Source organism: Indicator indicator, chromosome 13 (genome assembly GCF_027791375.1).
Source record: "Indicator indicator isolate 239-I01 chromosome 13, UM_Iind_1.1, whole genome shotgun sequence".
Taxonomy (NCBI): Eukaryota; Metazoa; Chordata; class Aves; order Piciformes; family Indicatoridae; genus Indicator; species Indicator indicator.
Window position 1 is genome coordinate 4,697,200 of NC_072022.1, and position 18,929 is coordinate 4,716,128.

Here is an 18,929-nt window from a genome sequence, read left to right on the forward strand (position 1 = left end):
GAATGACCAGGGAAGTGATCATGCCCCTCTACTCAGCACTGATGAGGCAACATCTTGAGCACTGGATTGGGTTTGAGCTCCTCCCTACAAAAAAAGACATTGAGGTGCTGGAGTGTGTCCAGAGAAGGGCAACAAAGTTGGCCTGGAGAACAAGTCTTGTGAGGAGGGGCTGAGGGAACCAGGATTACTTAGGCTGAAGAGGAGGCTGTGGAGAGACCTTATTAAAGGAGACCTTACTTCAACTACCTGAAATGAGGTTGTACTGAGGTGGGAGGGTCAGTCTTTGCTCCTTACTAGCAGGTGGTAGAACAAGAGGAAATGGCCTCAAATTGTGCCAGGGAGTTAGATTGCACCGGCTTTAAATTAGATACGAGGAAAACTTTTTTTTTTTTTTACTGAAAGTGGTCAGGCATTGAAATAGGCTGCCCAGGGAGGTGGTGGAGGCACTGTCCCTGGAGATGTTCAAAAAACCTGTAGCCATGGCACTTTGGGACAGGCTTTAATGGCCATGGTGGTTATAGGTCAATGGTTGGACTCCATGATCTTAGAGGTTTTTTCCAACCAAAATGATCTATTGGTTTTCAGGTTGTCACTTTACATGCCCATAGTACTCTGGATGGCTTCTAGAGGGAGATCTCTCTGAACTGTGACTCTTGAATATGTATCTCTGTTTCCCGGAAAATCCTTTTGCTGAGACAACTCTCAGTGAACACAAATTGAAAGGAAAAGTGCTGGGAAAAACCCAAACCAAATCCTTTTATTCCATCCTAGTAAAATGTAGCTTCAGTGGTAACTGGAGCATTTGTGGCCCTTGTGCACACAATGACTTCCCCATTTGCAATCTCTGAGTAGTTTCACCACAATTCAAGTACACATTTAACTGTCCTGGGTTTATAGCTGAACAAAGGTATGAATGTGGAACTATCAAAAGGTGACTAGGGCTTTAGCTTATCAACAGTTTAACAGTCAATGCTTTGAAAAATAAACAGCATCTTCAGAGCTGTGGCTACACAATTATCTTGAAGGTGAGGGTTCTGGTTTTGGTGGTATATTTACAAAAGTAGTAGTAAAAACTGAACAAAATTCCTTAGCCTCAGATTTAGACAATTGTCTTAACAGGTCTTATTTTCCTCACTCAAGTTCACCTATTTTATCACCACACTGCTATTTGTTTTCAATTATTAGTAGAAAATCATTTTCTTCAGCTACTTGAATTGGAGCTTAATAATTTATGCTCTTAGAAATGAATTGTGACTACAAATAGAGCTTTTTAAGGACCAATTATCTCAGCTAACTTTATTTCCCTACCTAATCTGTTGTTAAATGGATTTGCAACTCTTTGTTGCTGATGAAAGCCCAATTAACAGGTTTTTGACAGTCTGGTTCAATACTGTAGTGGTAAAAGACTTTGATCTTCATTGTTTTTGTCATGAGGTTTTTAACAATTACAGTTCTCCTTCCCTCAACACAGGGTGGGTTTTTTATCTTGGGAAATTCAGCTGCAGGGCTGTAAGGCCTTTGTATGTTTGTGCATCTGTATCTAAAAAGGATAAATATGTATAGGATGCTGTATAAATGCACGTACTCTTTCTGCTATACTTGCCATTTCTAACAGGAAATCCTTCATGGTGCCCACAGGTGTGGTTTCCTTGGCATTCCCCACCCTCCAGGCTCACCTCATTACCTGCACGCAAAGGCAGTGGACTCCAGTGTGACAGTTCTGTTGTCCTAAGTCATTTACACCAGATTTACTGCCTGTACATGTGTGCACAGTGGTGGGTGAGGCTCAGCAGATCCTTTACCTGTCAGTCCTGTACCTCCATTCAAATCAGAGGAGCAGTGTTGCACAGTTCCAAATCTATTCAGTGATCTTTAAACCTTTAACATGTTCATTCTCAGACAAGTCTGGCTTTGGCTGTCCACTTCTGTTTCACTAGCTAGCCGTGCTTCAGGCATACCTGGCACCTACTGATCTTTTTCCTCTGCTCTTGGCCTTCTTTGAGAGTTCCTGACCTGGGGGCTGATGCAAACTGCAGCTCAGGCAGCACGGTCGTTAGCCAGAAGCTGTATTCATTAGCAAAAAACTGGCATGTCCCCCGCTGGCCCTGGCATTCGATGAATGGAGCTGATCTGAAGTCTTCTAGGCAGCTTCCAGGTGACATTAGGGACTGTCCACCACCCTGATCACCAGACCCAGTGTGCTGGAAAGAACAGTAAAAGAATTTGGTAACTGTGTGGAAAAAATACAAAAATAGCTTTCATCTGTCTCCTGCTGACTATATTTGCTTTTAAACTGTGCTATTGTTTGGTGATCTTAGGCTGGAGTGAACTTACTGTGCTGGAGAAAGTGTTAATGTGCTCTGCAATGAGTTGATCTTAGAAGTCTAGAGCCAGCTCACTCACTTTTCTGGTACTTAGAAGAAAAGAATAATCCAGGTCAGCTCTAACCATTGCTGTTATCTAAACTGTTGCAAATGGAACTGGAGGGTAGCATTAGAAAGACCTGGGCTCTGTTTCTGAAACATGTGTCTTTGTACATGAAAATCCTGTTGTCTTTTAAAGACAAGAAAGCAAAGTCTTTAACTGTGAAAAATCTGTAGCTGAGGCTGTGACTTTAGCCTGTAAAGCTAGAGCCAAATTTTGCAGCTTGGAACTAACCCTCATCTCATTTCCATTTTTGGGAATTCCCCTTTTAAGTGCATGCCAGGCACTGGACAGTTTGCTTTGCAGAGCTAGAAGTCTTTCATACAGCGGGGGCGTTCTAAAGGTTGAAAGAAGCTTAGATACATGATTGTGCGCCCAGACTTACCATCAGAAAGGAATATCCTATCCAGAGGCTTCTCCAGTTGATGGGGCAGGGAGGAATGGACTGGTCCTGGCTGTGCACTGCCACTGCCTGTGCTGGGGCCTCACACACAGCACACCTGCTGATGTAAGGCTCAATCTCCTCTTCTGAGAGCGGTGTCATGGGCAAAGGGGCAGCGCTGGACAGCCAGTAGGACTTGTCATTCCGGCTGGCGTAGTAACAGACTTGGTTGATGTTGCAGTAAGCAAAAGGCATGGTATTGAACACAGGCAGGCAAGAGCCTGCCAAGCCTGGAAATAACCACAAATAAGGAGAATCACTCCACTTCTTTCTTGGTAAACTGAGAAGAGGATTTGGTGTCCTGACCATAAAACTTAACAGGAGTTTTGTAGTTCACCAATCTCAAACTCGCAGGTTCTTGACCTAAAGCAACTTACTACTGTCAACAGAATCTTTTTCTACCAATGATGCTTAATTGTCTGAACCCAGTGTGCAGGTGTGTAGATGGTCATCATGGCAAACAGTTATAATAAATTTCTTAGCTGTACCAACGCTGAGAAACAAATCGGGCAGGAGGTGGTGGCTGGTTTAAGAGGAGATGAGCTGCTCACATGCTCATGAGGAGCAGTAAGAAGCTGATAAACAGAAAATTGTGGTACAGTATGGCAAGCTGCTGCTACTGGGGTGCTGAGCTGAAGTCTCAGCAGCTGTTGTAGTGTGTTCCAGAGAGGTTTCGCAGCCTCTCAAAGTGAAATGGAAGGATGGAGGGATTTTGCAGAGCTGGGTCTGTACAGCTCTCATCAGGCAGACAGCAGTGGGAATTGGGCAGTGACTAGAGCATGCTTCAGCATGCTGCAGAGGTGAAGTTCCTTTGCCAGAACTGAATTCAGACCAAGCCCATGATAATTTATTTAGTTAATAATAATCACTGCAAGTAAGTTCTGCCTTGAACTCTGTGTGCTGTATTAGTTCTGTAATACCCTCAAGCCCTAATGCCCTCCTTAAAGAGGTGATCTTTCCAGAGACCAGGTTTGTTTATCAGTGATAAAATTCCATTCCACTCCTAATAATGGATCTGGATTTTCCTTTCTCAGAAAATATCTGTGAAAAGAACACACTGGTCACAAGGAACAGGGACTTTATTTTCTCTTGAGTCTTATTTTCACTGCTTTATGAGGCATTCTGTTACCAGCTGGCAATGGCAAACGCACAGTGGTGAAAACATGTCAAAATGACACTGCTGTACTAAAAATATATCTTTTTTTATTGTTTTTTGTAAACATTTTTTTTTACCAGCTTTTTAGGTCCTTGATCTTTCCTCCCAGGAGACTTCTCTGCCTCTTGTAGAACAAGTCAAAAAGAATCAGGACATACCTTTTCTGCAAATTGCCACTAAACAGTTTCTGAGGCTGAACATCAGGCAGCTTATTTAAAGAGCTAATTTTACACAGAATTGTAGAAGGAATGATCTGAGGCACCAAAAAGAGCTGTCTTTGGGAGAAACTGGGCTCTGTCTCTTCCAAAAACATACCTTCTGAGTCTTAAAGCAGGCAGTTCTGCTGTACACACAATGCATAATTTTATTTGTAAAGCATATTTGCACTACCCAGCTGTATCCACCTGAGCTACCCATCTCTTCTCCTAAACTGTCTCTGCAGTAAAAAAGGAGCAGATCCTCCAGGGAGTTATTTCAGAGCAGCCAGATGAAATTCCTGGTCTAGGAAATCTCCTCAATGAGCTCAAAGACAGCCCAAAATGACTAGTGAGGATGAGTGAGATAAACCACTTGTCTCTCCAACTTCTCCTCACAGTTACAGGAATACTTTTTAAAATTTATTTTAAATGGGTCACATAACAGGACATCATAATCAAGTTCATTATAATCAGTTTAAATCAGTTTTGAGTCTGTAGAAAACAGGTATTTTCTGGTGCTATGGTGTGCTTGATTTGACTTTCCTTTCACTGTACAGACCATACTGTATCAGACCTTAACTGGAGAGCAATTGTGTACTACAGTACATACCAAGATCTTGATTATGAGCTTTCTCTTGTCCTTCCAGGTACAGCAGACTGTAGCCAGCCCATAATTTGGGCATCCCTTGTGGACATAGTGGTTCTCTGTCTGACTGACTGTGAAGGACAAGCAAGAAGCCACTTGCAGATCTAATATGGGGGCCTGGTGGTCCTGGGATACCAGTCTGGCCAGGTGGACCTTAGACACAGGAGAAAAGGTAACAGAAATTTACTTGTTTGAGCACTTAGTGAGTAGCGACTTTTATCTTTCACTGTATTTAAATGTTCAAGAAGGGGTTCCTTGCAACTTCACAAGTTGACATGGGCCATAGTGATACCAGTACTCATATTATCCCTCTACTGGGAGAGAAATTTTAACTAGGTTTCTAGTGAACCATTGACAGCTGGCTTTTTTTACCACAGCTCTGTCCTGTGCTCTTTGGATTAAGGGAACCAAGGTGGGCAATCATTTCCCACTCCCTAGGATGACTTGTCTGGACTGAATTTGAATACCTGCAGTAACAGTCCATGTCCCTTATTCAACTGTATTAAACCATTAATTTATTAAGCAGCAGTCACAGTTAAAATACACTTCTAATTATTCACAGACAGGGCTCTATTAGCCCAGACTCAGAAGGGCAGACCTAGTGATATATGGTGCTTCTGCATGCATGCTAATTGCCTTTCTAGTTAAGAATGGAAGCTAAGATAAATTTTCTTTTGATAAGTCTGCTTATCATTCACAAACATCATTGTCAGTGCTTGAACTGAGAGGGGGAAAGAAATGTCATTGTATCTCAGGCTAGAGGTGGATATATCCATGTGTGATGGGGGGAGCAGAGAAAAAACTTAGTCTCTACATCTTGCACATCTCTTGTCCAAAAGTCGTTCCATCCCTACCTTGTGGCCCTGTGTATCCTTGCTCTCCTCTGTTCCCTTGGTCACCTGGTGGCCCAGGTGCCCCTGGTAAACCATCCTGGCCTGGCAGGCCACATGACCCTTCTTCCCCTTTTTGTCCTAGATAAGGGAAAGTGCCATACTTTAAATGCAGCCATGTGAAATACAAAGGTTACAGGTTGTCCAAACAGCACACCAGTCAGCAGAGCTGCCACCACCAAGAAATGATGCTGCAGGGCAGAGAGCAGCAGAACTGCTTCTGCTGGGAATTGTCTTCACAACTTAGTCACTTTGAGACCAGAGTAGTAGCTCAGGGTCAGGACTTCAGCAACAGCAGCTGCTGCTGTGGTATTATGTCCTCTCTTGTGTGATTTACAGCTGAAATCAAAGCACTATCAGACATTATTGTGAGAAGCCTCTTGCAGAATTGCCATCAGTATCTGCACCATGTAAGGAGCTGTAATTCATCCTTTTAGCACCCAGTTCAGCAAAGTCTTTAACTGTAGTGATGCAGCTATTGGAGCACTTGCAGACCTGGACTGTACCTGGTGGGGAAGGGGAAGGCCATGTTCTGGTTCCTGATGGCCATAGCAAAGTAACACTGACACTGACCCTTTTAAGTTGGTTATCTAAATGGCTAAAACAGACATCCAAGCTTTCCAAAGATAAGCTTACCTTGGGGCCCAGGGTGGCCTATTGGCCCTGGTGATCCTGCAGAGCCATCCTCTCCTCTTTGCCCTGCCTCCCCAGGAGGCCCTGGGATTACAGGGCAGGAATCATCTGTTTTTCCTGGTTCACCAGGGTCACCTGGAATGTGTAAAAGGGAAGCAAATTAGATAGAAAATTGGTTAATAACCCCCACGTGTAACTGTTGGTGGTTTTGCTAGTCAAGTGTATACTTGAAATATTTTAAAATCTTGAATTCTCGAGTTTCACTGCTTTTGGTTTTACTCTTGGTCTTTTAGTATAGCCAGTATGTGCTAGCTAGTGTATGCTAGCTGATGTGTTTCAAATATTTGGTGTACAGTTTTTGTCTTGATGTGCCCCAGACTGATTTGGGCTAAAGCCGAAATTGTACCAAACTTCAGCGCAAACACCTTGGCACCTGTGAAGGTTTGGAGTACTTTGCCTGCTCTGTGACTGCAGACCCATCAATAAGCAGCTTAACTCCCAGCACCCATTTAAAATAAAATGTGTCCATTCTTTAATTATAACCATGTATTGAAGCTACTGGGAGCTATTGGCTATTTGTACTTTCAGACAAAATCTGAATGTGATCAGTTTTAGTCACATTAAAAGTTGAATGTTTGTAGTAATCCCACGTTAGGATTCAAGCTTTTCCTAAATTTTCGATTGGAAAACAACCAAAAACTAAACTAGTAAATTTGAAACAAGTGTGCTTCCCAAGTGGAATCAACATGACAGCATGAGACTTCTCACAGCAGGACACTCATGAGGTTGGTCTGCTTGGCTGTGCTCACTAGTGATGTGACAAAACGCAGAGCCATATTGTTGTAGCTCTAACTACTGCTCCTTGTGACCAAGCCCAGAATGTTTTCCAGTAAGAGTGAAATATCCATACAGAAGGAAGCCCACATGAAAAGTCCACGATTTACCTGTGAAACCTGAAGGATTTGAAGAACGGAAAGCAGATCGTGACCATTGTGGGAAGGGCAGGAGCAGGTTTTAGGCATGTAAAATAAAGGATGGAATGAGAAGGGAAATCTCTTACTTGAGGTGACATCAGAAACAAAGATACAGCTCAGACAATTGTACACAACTCAAAGGAGAAATCAGTTGTTTGTTTTTTCCTTCAGAAACTGTTGAATTGTTTGTATGCAATTAGATTCTCTATGTATAGATTACAGTAACAATTCAGTGACAAGGAGCAACAGGTTCACAACTACCTGTGGGACCTCTGGGACCAGGTTTTCCTTGAAAACCTTGGTCTCCTTGTTGTCCTGTAGCACCAGGTGGACCCTGTGGGCCATGTATTCCCATAGGACCTGGAAAGAAAACAGTTGTGTGGTTACATGTGATCACATTCCGAGGTGAGCTCATAAATAAGATGAAGTCTGGCTGCTTGAGTAACAAAAAATGCTTGCACAGCTTAGCTCTGTGTCTCAGGTAGAAATGCAGACTTTCCTCTTCTCTCCATGGTCTTGAACTGAATTCAAGGTAAGACTTTTTGTAGAGACTGGAAGGGATTAGTGTAGATAGAACTTGTACAGTGTGTGGGATAAGCAGAGCATGTAGATGGTTGTTTTCAAACAGAAGGATCTGTGGAAAGCCCAAAGCTATTGACAGGTGGCAGGTGTGAGACTCTGTTCAAATACTTCTGCATCTCCCATAGTTTCTCAAGACCCCTGCAGAGAGGACAAGGTTTGCTTTACCTGGTAGACCCAAAATGTACTGCCTCATTTTCAGGTTGGCATGGGAGCCTTCCAGCAAGTTGTTGGAAGCAGAACGTGTGAATCTGATTCTGCTCTGACCTTCTACATTTATTTGTAGGTAACAGAGAACAACTATGAAATGTACAGAACCCCTCTTTTGGTCTGGCTGTTTGCAATGGCAGTGCCCTGTGCACAAGGCTCAGATGCACAGGGCTGGGCATGTTAGTTACAAACATCTTGGATCATACATACCCTTTGGGCCTTCTCTTCCTTGCTTCCCTGGAGGACCTCTGGCTCCTTGCTGCCCTCGCTGCCCAGGATTACCTGGTGCCCCTGGGAAACCAGTATCACCAGGATCTCCTCGCACAAAGATAGTCTCCCCAGGACGTCCAGGGTTCCCCGGATGACCTGTTGTAAAGGAACTTTATTCTTAATATAAACACAAAGCATAAACTTCATGTAAGGGTTCAGAACAGCTTGAAAGAGCTCCATCTGAGGACCAGAAATGACTGGATCCCTAGCAGCCCCTGCTCATAACAGAAGTGGAGTCTATTCAAATGCTTACAAAAGAATTGGCAGCTTGAGCTTTCCCAGGGCTGGCATTGAACCGGAAAGCTTTTTGCGGGTTTACCAACAGCAGCATGTTTCTGGCCAGCACGTTTTATCCTTCTTGCTAGAAAGAGAGGTCAGCAATCTTATTTCTGTTTGCTTCTGTGGGAATGGAGCTGTCTTGTAGCAGCAGGCCTTGTACAGAATTCCCATAGAAGCCAGAAACTGAACCTGGAGATCTTTTTTACCCTTGCTCTGGTGATCTATCCAGTGTTCACTGAGGTGGATTCACTGAGGTACTGGCTGGTTTCTTTGTTCCCAGTGCACTTTTATACAGTATTCCAGTGACTCCTGGTAGCCTCAGTTTTGGGATCTTCTTTTTACGTCATCAAATTTATGTTTTGTTTCAATACCTCTGATTCCATCCAAACCAGGTGGTCCTTGATCACCAGGGGGACCAGGAGAAGCACTATCAGGACATCTTCCCATAGGTCCAATGGGTCCAGCTGGTCCTCTTCTACCTAAGGGATGATGTTTTAAAAAAAAAAAAACCCTTAAACACTAAAACAAAGCAAAACAAATAATACCCAGGATTTTTTTTGGATTACAGAACTAAGTTACTAAATTAGTGCTGCCACATGAAGTCATCGAGGTAACCTGTAGTTCTCACTTGTATCCTGAGCACAGCAGTAAATAGGTTAGTGCAGATACCTTGTAAAAGATAAACAAGATTCATCTTTCTAGAATGTTTACTTCCTTCTATAAAATCTACTTAAACTCAAGACTGCATCCTCACATGCTGGCAGGCTGCCACAAACACCTGCCTTCTCCCAAATTTCAACACGGGGAGAAATGTTAAAAATGTCAGATGAGTGAGGCTTGTGAAATCATCCTGCCTGGAGCAGGATAAGGTCCTGAGTCTGTCCAAGTTCATAATTTTCTATTCTCTTTCGCTCCTCTCCTGTAACATAATAAACAAGAGATGCTGGGGTCTCTGTTTCAGCATGTAACATCAGCATTTTACTGTAGCAGATGTTTTTAGGCAGGGAAGCTTATATTAACGTTCATAATAACCAGGGCAAGTCCCTTTATGAGCTTCATTTCACCTCTGCAAGGCAGCACTAAGGAGAAAACCCCTCTTACCTGGGAATCCTGGGAATCCCTGTTCTCCAGGGGGGCCTGGAATTGAAATACCAGGCCATCCAGGTTCACCTCTGTCTCCTTTTGGTCCAAGTTCTCCCGGGTATCCTGGAGGCCCTGTTTCACTTTGACCTTTATAGGAAAACAATTGTGTACATAAAGCATGCAGTGAGTACAAATACAGATGTGCAGAATACAAATACCACCTGCATATGTTCCTCCTTGCAGGGGCTGCCTAGTGCTGTTTTTCTGGTTCTCTCTTGGAAGCTAGATAGAGTTTTGTTGAATCTGGCCCTAATTAATCTATTTTAAAGAAAGTAATCTCTGCTTTAATACTCTTCTTCAGGGGTTGTCTTATGCAGTGTTGTTATCTGTAACTTGAAATATAAACTGATAGCATGGTCCTAAATGTAATATTCTATCAGCATAAACTTGTCATCTCCAGATAGATGGAGAGATGGTGTTTTTCAATACTGCTTCAAAAGCACCTTTGAAAGTTGCAAATGGATCAGCATGAGTGAAATCCAAATTCCTCTTAAGTTTGTGGCACAGCTCTCATGGATGTTAATAGGCTTGGGATTTCAAAGTCTCCTTTTAATTTGTTAGTTTCATCTTTAACATATAGAAAACCTGGAGACTTGGCTGTCCTTTGAGTCATCTGTGCTCAACACTTCCATTTTATAAACAGGATCCAAGAAAACTTGTGAGTAATGGCAGTCAGAAAGTTTCCTCCTCTCAACTGCAGGTGTGTCACCAGGCATACTTACTAGGTTTGAAAGGTTGTGTCTGAGCTTGAATGATACCTTCTGGTAAGGCAAGCATCAAAATTACATGCATCAGTCCCTGCATATTCAGTCACTAAGAGAAGATTTTTCTGTTCCCTTCTTTACCTGGAGCTCCTGCAGAACCTTTCTGACCTTTTAGTCCATCCAAGCCATCCAGTCCAGGCAGTCCAGGAAGACCTGAGGAGTATTACAGGCGTGACAGAGTGCCACAATAATCCCCTTAATTAAACATTATGCCACTTTTCTTCTGACAAAACATTCTGGATCAAGAGAGGATATCAAGCTGAAGCCGATTCTTATCGGCGACAGAACACGAGATCTCGTTGCCCCTGAGTGCAGCCTTTTTGGAAAGGAAAATGTGAAAAATCTGACAACAGCCATGATAATAGTTTGACATCAGAGCAATCAGCAAAACATATCTTTGACATTGGAATAGGCTGCCCAGGGAGGTGGTTTGGATGTGGTGCCTGGGTAAATGGTTTAGAGGTGAACATCGTACAATAGGGTTAATGGTTGGACTTGGTGATCCCAGGGGCCTTTTCCAACCTGAATGATTCTATGATTCTATGATTTAATCCTTTAGTTATTTCTGTACTACAGCTAGCAGCAGGAGCTCAGTATGGGACTAATTTACTGTCTCATGAACCTCGTGTCTGTGGCCAGATTATTGCTGCTATCTGTGATTAGTTTCCAGTGTTAGCAGTGTTATTGCTATGTGACCAGGCTACTGGGATGCAGACACTACCTAAAATAACTGCAAAGCTGTCACTTCTTTACAGCTTCTGTTCCAATTTTAAGCCCAATTTAATCTAGCTGTGCTAGAAAGGAGTGAAATTTTCACCCAGCTTCTTTTCCCTGGTCCTGCAGGTTTCCCACAAAACTGTGCTTTTTTGCATCACTCTCTTACAAAGAGTCTTTAAAGTGACAGCACAAAGTCTTTGAAGACAGCAGATCTGTAGTTGAGAGCTGTGCTGACATGGATAGAACAGAGCAGCTTTGTCCCTAGTGATGTTCTCTAGGTGACCAGATCACAGGCTGAGTGTTCATGGTACTCAGTTACAACTTTTGCTTTATAATCTGTGCTTTTTGGCAAATTGCTTGAACACCACAAGTAAGAACAGATGGCAATTTTTTCTCTTTCATATATTGAACTAATCTGAGATGCTGTTTGTCACTTGCGGTGGAAGATAAAGTGTCTCCCTGTCATTAGCAGTGGGTACTTTCCTAAGCTGTCCATAGCTGAGTATCAGCTGTGAAGATGTACACATCAGCTGCAGCCAGCAGTCTGTCACCTGGTGATAGGAGCAGACCTGGCAAAACCAGTGGGTTGTTTGGTAACAGGTTCCAAGGAGATTTCAAACTGATGAATTCACTTGGGATGCTTCTTGCTCCTGAGAGGGACAGCTTGTAGTGGACACAGATCACAAGAAGGTGAACCATAGTGTCAGTGCCTGCTATGTCTCTCTTCCAGCAAGACCTGGACAGGCTGGAGAGCTAAGTGGGGAGAAATCCAATAAGAACAAGTGCAGAGTCTTGAATTTGGGAAAGAACAACCCCATGGACCAGTATAGGTTGGGGGCTGATCTGTTGGAGAGCAGCATAGGGGAAAAGGACCTTGGAGTCCTGGTGGACAGAAGGATGACCATGAGCCAGCAATGTGCCCTTGTGGCCAAGAAGGCCAGTGGTATCCTGGGGAGTATTAGCAGAGCTGTGGTTATTAGGTTGAGAGAGGTTCTCTTCCCCCTCTACTCTGCCTGGTGAGGCCCCATCTGGAATATTGTGCCCAGTTCTGGGCCTCTCAGCTCAAGAAGGACTGGAACTGCTTGAAAGAGTTCTGTGCAGAGCCACAAAGACGATGAAGGAAGTGGAACATTTTCCCTATGAGTTCAGGCTGAGGGAGCTGGGTCTCTTTAGAGAAGAGGAGACTGAGGGGTGACCTCATTAATGTTTATAAATATATGAAGGGCAGTGTCAGGAGGACAGAGCCAAACTCTGCTCAGTGATGCCCAATGATAGGACAAGGGGCAATGATGGGTGCAAGCTGGAGCAGAGGAGGTTCCATGAGAACATAAGGAAAAACTTTTTCACTGTGAGGGTGACAGAGCCCTGGAACAGGCTGCCCAGAGAAGTTGTGGAGCCTCCTTCTCTGCAGGCATTCAAAACCCGCTTGGATTTGTTCCTATGTGACCTGCTTGAGGTGGTTCTGCTCTGGCATAGGGTTAGACTGGATGATCTTCTGAGATCCCTTCCAACCCCTAATGTTCCACCTTTGCTCCTCATCTCTACCTAATTTCCTTCCCCACCGGGGAAGGTTCTCCCTCTGACATGTAGGATTTCCTGTCCAGCTGCAACTTTGTTGTGTTTTGGTTGGTTTGTTTTCCAACACTCTGAGCTATCTGTCCGTCTGTCTCCTATTCCCCATCTAGCTACTTCCTGATACAGAAGATGTAGGCTGTTTCAGTCCCTGTGCTGGATCCCAGCATCTCCTGCAGCACACAAATCAACATATATCCAGAGCATGAATCACAGGAACAGCAACACAAATGCCCTCCATCAGCTGCTTCACTTGCCAAATTTAAAGGTCCTTCTGACAAAGGAAAAATAGGAGGGCTCTGGAGTTATCTAACAGACACACCAAAAAGGATAATCCCACAGCTTTGTTCTCAGAAACTGATGAATTATTTCAGTTAAATTGTAACCAAGGAGTGAAAAGAAAGGAAAAAAAAAAGTGAAATCCAGCCCATGGCAAACACTTCTCTGGAAAAATTTTAAATCCAGCAGATTGTTTGAAAACCTGCAAGGCATTGATAATATACTCGCCATGTAATCCCTTTTCTAATACGGGATATTAATAATCCAGCCTGTAATATCTTCTATGCCTTTAATTAACTGCTCTTTAGCTTTTCATGACACTCCAGATTTCAGCCCTGCTTTCTGTAACCTGCTTGTGCTTCAGGCCCATTCCCACGTTCACATTTATTGCATGCCAACCCAGGGAATTTAACAGTGGCATTTTACAATGGTTATGAACTCCTAACTATTTTTGGCACTGAGGTCACCATTTAAAACTTTTTGATCTCCAGCTTATTCAGTCAAGATTGATGGCCTGGTTTACTTGCTTTCCAGGGAATTTCAGACACCTTTGCCAACAATCCATTATAATATCAGCACTTGTAATTCTAGAGTGTTGGCTTGCTATAGCCCCATATTTCTAGGTACAGCTGAATTGGCTGACCTGTGTATGAACCACTGTTTCTGTATTTTACAGCCCAGTTCAGCTTCTACTCACACCAGTAATTCTGCTGATGTCTTTAATATTACTTGCTTCATCAAGGATTACTCACAAGTAAGGCTTGCCAGACTAAGCCTTTGACTGACAAATGTTTGGAAAAAAAAAAAAAGGACATTTAATGTAAATGAGAAGCAATTGGACTAACAAGGCCCTGTACTAAGCTATGAACAGCCAATTAACCATCTGACTTCTAACACTAGCAACAGCATTTACTGAAAATAGTGTCGAGATAAATATTCTCCCATTGAATTGGAGTACAAATTCCATTTAGTTTTCATTACTGGGTATAATATTGAAAGTGTTACCTTTTTCAATTACACTGGCAATAGCAAGCAACTTGGTCTCTAGCGAAATGCCATTTGAACTGAACTGTTCCCTCTGCAGCACCTATGTTAGTCTGTTTCCCAGGCAGGACTTAAGATAACTTCTACACAACATAGAAAAGAAGTGTCCTGCCACTTATGACAAGAAGGAAAGAGTCACAGAATGGTTTGGGTTAGAAGGGACCTTAAAGATCATCTAATTAAAACTCCCCTGTCGTAGGGAAGGACACCTCCTATTAGACCGGGTTGCTCAAGTCCATCTGGCACTAAGTTTTCAGCAGAAGAATGGTTTGCAGTTTGTTTGGTTTTGGTTTTTTTTTGTTTGGGTTCTTTTTGACCCCTCTCAATTTAGACATCCCTGTCAATGCAGATCTCTAGTACAGCAGATATTGTTTGCAACAACAAAAGGATCTGTCCTGGCTTCTGCCCTATCTTAACTATGCAATAGAAAGAAGTTGGTTGTGGCAGTTCAAATCAGCACATCTTATTTACTGCAAGCAATCATACATGGCTTCCAGTTTTCATTTAAATGCTTGGTAGTTTTACTATAATCTTCTCAATCTTTCCTTGGGCTGAGTTTGGAAAAGTGAATCTATTTTCCTCTCTAACCATTTATTACAGCTCTAGGTGTTACTTTACTGTGATTTCTGTATATGGGGTGTTAATACTATTCTTCCTGTCCAGTAGCTGGTGATGAAGCACGCTATAAAAGAGGATATGAAGTGAATGGGTGATGACCTTTCTTCATGTCGTATAAATTTAACTTATTTCAATATATCATGCTGAGTATGGTAAAAATTACTAATGTTCTCCCACAAAACCAACTGCACATATGAACTGCTGTTCAATCTAAACATAACAGTCAATGTGAGAAGTGGAAATTTAGTATGTGGAGGAAACGTTTCTATGTTAAATCCACCAAAAATCAACTTTAGGAGAAAACAACAAACAACAAAACACAACCCCGGATAGCTTATCAGAACTCGTTAAAGCAAATGAGTGAGACATCACAGTCTGTAGCAGTCTGCTGGGTTTTGTAGAGGAACAGTGGCACTCCATGGTGAAAAGGCAGAACACAGCACAACCAAAAAACATTTGAATTACTGCAAACTCTTTTTTCCTTCCTCAGCTTCTATTGGTTACATCAGCTGAGCCTGAATCTGTTTTTATCTTTTCCTTTACTTGTTCTGCACCGTAGCCCAGTTGTCTGAGATAACATTTATATGACTTTTCAAAGGTGATGTAAACTGACTTAATTTAGTTTAAGAGAACACAGAATCAGAATGGTGCTCACAGTTAGGCCTTTCCATTTTCACCACCAAACGGTATTTATGTCTGGTGCTGCTTTGTTACCAGCAGAGCTGCACTGTTACTGCTTACCTTTTCTGCCTTGGGGTCCAGCTAATCCTTGCAATCCTGGAGCTCCCAAAATCCCATGCTTCCCTTTTTCTCCAGGTTCTCCTGGCAGTCCTTCAGGACCTGTAGCTCCTGAATGGTGGGGAAAACCCAACAATTTGTGAATATGAAAATCCATTAAACTGTTGATGTTTGTTTGTTTCATGCTATGCAGCACACTGTGTTGACCAGAGGTACCTGTAGGTGCATGGGAATGTGTGAAGAACTGATGTATCTGGCTCACTGAGACCCTGGACAGACTACTGCTGCTGCCTGTAAGTGCTGAAATGACTTTCAATACACGCCTTCATATGATCTCTGATTTCTCTAGCCTCCTCCTCAGCTGCATTTTCTTGTTTGAAATCTCTTCTGAGCTGTTACATCGCACTATTTATTAACCATTGGCATTACCTGGAAATCCAGGTATTCCTGGGTATCCAGGGTCGCCCTTGGATCCTGGTTTTCCGGGTTGTCCTTGGATACCTGGTGAGCCCTTTTCTCCTGGGAATCCAGAGAATCCTTAAAGGAAGAAAATTAAACATCCAATCTTTATTTGTTTAAAGTTGCCCATTCTACATCTCATGATAGGTTTAAAAATGTAAAAGCTCAGTAAGGGTTTTCTTGACTAGCAAAATAATTCTATTCAAATACTTTATCTCCCTGAATCTATTTATGAGCAATGAATGATGCTGATCTCTCTGGTGACAGCTGACAGAGCAGAAATGGCTAGCAAGGTGTAGCCAAGCCAGGTTTTATCCTGGTCAGTATTAGTATGTTCAACAATACTACACTAGAATACAGTAGGCTCTGCCTCCTATGTTCATACTAGCTGTGCTGCACATGGTGATGCCTCTCTAGTCCCTGTGTTTGTAAATATAGAAAATATCACTCAATATGCAGAGGAAGCAGAGATCCTTCTCTGCTAATAACACTTAGAGAAAATAAGTTCTTATGTCCAATATTTCCTTCACTTGGAAGTACCTGGTAATCCTGGATCTCCAGGAGGCCCTTTGCAACCATGTGCACCAAGCAGAGGAGCTGGGTCACCTCTCCTGCCTGTTGAGGTACAATGACTTTGATTTCATACAAGTCTTCCTTGTCATCAACAAAACCAAAGCAATTTTGTAAGATCTGATAATTTACTCATAGATATTAACAGCTATAAAAGGGACTGAGGTAACACAGAAGGAAAAATGCTTTGGCGCATGCAAATTATCTGACAGCTCAGCTTGTCCTGAAGTACTAACTTTGTTTTAGCATGTCTCCTGGGAAGATTCATTACCTTTAGACCCTTTTGGGCCAGTCAGTCCTGGATTTCCAGGGATTCCAGGCAAGCCAGCGTCACCCTGATTTTTTTTTTTAAAACAAAATAAAAATGTTTGAGATATGGCATGTGTTGCAGGAATGATTTGTAAGAGCATCTGGTTCCCTTACCACTGGTAAATGGAGCAGCAATCAATACGAATAGCAAAACCATACTTAACCTCATCAGGTGTTTGTTACACATCTAACAGTGACCACTAACACCTCCAAGAAACTGTAGATTAGGCTTGCTAATCATTCTGAGTTTCTGCTTTTATAGTTTGTGCTGATTCTTGGCTCAAACAGCTACAATTCCCCACAGATGGCTTGAATAATTTGATTTAAAAGTTACCAAAAAATGTACCAAATATTGTTGTACGTTACCCAAAACTTATTATAAACAGTAACCAGAAATGTGTTGTGATGAAACAGTAAAATGTAAAGATTTCTCTATTTTCCCTTTTGAGTAATGACCTATAATCAGCAGTACACAATTATCTCCTCAAAGCAGTGATGTAAAAGACAAGGCAAGCAAAGATACGATCCTTTACCAAAAAAACCCTACAGCTGTCATTTATGCTCCATGTAATTTCACTGGCAACTTAGCATACAAGCCACTGCAGAATTTTACCCTACATCCACATATGATATTTGTGGGGGGTTGTATTATTTGTTTTTGAGCAATGTTGCTTGCCCAGGCTCTGTTTGGTGCAAGCCCTTGTTACGGGCACAGAAGACTTGTTTCATCTGGTCCCTTGGCTTGGCTGCTCCACAAAGCAGGTATGAAGAAGCAGCTATGTATTGATTTCCTGCCTGTGCTGCTGCTGTGTTATGATCTCTGCAGTGATTTGTCAATCTGTTCCTAGGAATGATGTTGAAGATTTGATTGTGCATCCATTTTTTGCACCCACCATGATTAGTGCACTACAGCCACGTGGCAACGTGACAATCACAGACACAGCACAGGGAGGCTCTCTGTGGACTCTGACTGCAGTTCCTGATAAAATGTCATCAAAGCTTTGAAGAGTTGCATTAAGGAATTTCCTTATTCCTATTACAGACTTCTCAGGAGGAAAATTTAGTGGGTAAGTACAATAGCAGTTTCCTTCATCGTATTCATTGGAAGGAGGAGATAACTTAACCCAGCCACTTTGTTTACCTGGTCACCTGGTTGTCCTTGAAAGCCTCTAATTCCTTTAAAGCCTTTTGGTCCTGGGAAACCCTGGAATCCAGGAAACCCCATCACTCCAGTGTCACCGTGGTCACCTGGCAATCCTGGGACACCATTCTTCCCTGGAAACCCTGGGGTGCCTCTGAAACCAGTGCTGCCTTTTTCACCTGAAGGTAATTGCAGAGCAAGCTAATGATCAATACAGTCAAGCCACTATTTGATGCTTATTTATAATAAAGCTATGCTCTCTCACTTCATGTATTGCCTTAGTACTTGTCCAAAAAATGTAGCCTGCTAGTTTAAGAATCTATGAACACAATGGAGTAGCTGGAAGTTAATGCAGCTGTGAAAAATCTCTCAGATGAATGTGTGTGTATTCAAGGCTTTATTTTATACACTTACCTCTTTCACCTCTAAGTCCATTCTCACCAGGAAACCCTGGTTCCCCCTTCTGTCCTTTCTCAAGACGAATGTTCACACAGCCACTGTCTCCTGGAGGCCCTCTTTCACCTTCAAACCAAACACATGGAATGTAAGTAAACCCTCACTGAATGACATGTCCTGAAAGTTAATGTCAGTGAAGACTTTCCTAACAGAGACAGCCTTCAAATACTAATGCAGTTTGCAGTTGTTTCAGCAACTGCTGAAATTTATTGTCCATCCCTTGGTTTTCAGTTAATTCAGTAGTAACCCAGGTGATGCTGCTCTCAGTTACTCCCTGCTTGTCTGGAACACGTAAGATGGCAATTGTGTTGTGCACTCTACAGTGCACTGTCTGTGAGACTGCATGTGGCAGATAGTTATTCTTTCCTATATTCATATTTAGAGAGATGATTACCTGTATGTTTTCCATAGGTTGAAGC

At 42.5% G+C, this 18,929-nt stretch overlaps 1 protein-coding gene across 1 annotated transcript in view; it reads right to left on the reverse strand.

Moving 5' to 3' along the window:
- Positions 1-1,937: 1,937 nt before the first annotated feature.
- The window catches only part of COL4A4 (collagen type IV alpha 4 chain), a 58,417-nt gene continuing 41,425 nt past the window's right edge, over positions 1,938-18,929 (reverse strand). The window contains exons 31-47 of the mRNA XM_054385901.1: positions 18,469-18,576; positions 18,055-18,233; positions 16,876-16,939; positions 16,575-16,649; positions 16,005-16,112; positions 15,579-15,686; positions 10,689-10,760; positions 9,802-9,930; positions 9,072-9,179; positions 8,362-8,517; positions 7,624-7,722; positions 7,333-7,341; positions 6,392-6,523; positions 5,720-5,836; positions 4,830-5,018; positions 2,810-3,096; positions 1,938-2,201 (exon numbers count right to left, since the gene is read on the reverse strand). Coding sequence (XP_054241876.1) covers positions 1,938-2,201; positions 2,810-3,096; positions 4,830-5,018; positions 5,720-5,836; positions 6,392-6,523; positions 7,333-7,341; positions 7,624-7,722; positions 8,362-8,517; positions 9,072-9,179; positions 9,802-9,930; positions 10,689-10,760; positions 15,579-15,686; positions 16,005-16,112; positions 16,575-16,649; positions 16,876-16,939; positions 18,055-18,233; positions 18,469-18,576 — 2,204 coding nt within the window. The remainder of the gene's footprint in view (positions 2,202-2,809; positions 3,097-4,829; positions 5,019-5,719; positions 5,837-6,391; positions 6,524-7,332; positions 7,342-7,623; positions 7,723-8,361; positions 8,518-9,071; positions 9,180-9,801; positions 9,931-10,688; positions 10,761-15,578; positions 15,687-16,004; positions 16,113-16,574; positions 16,650-16,875; positions 16,940-18,054; positions 18,234-18,468; positions 18,577-18,929) is intronic.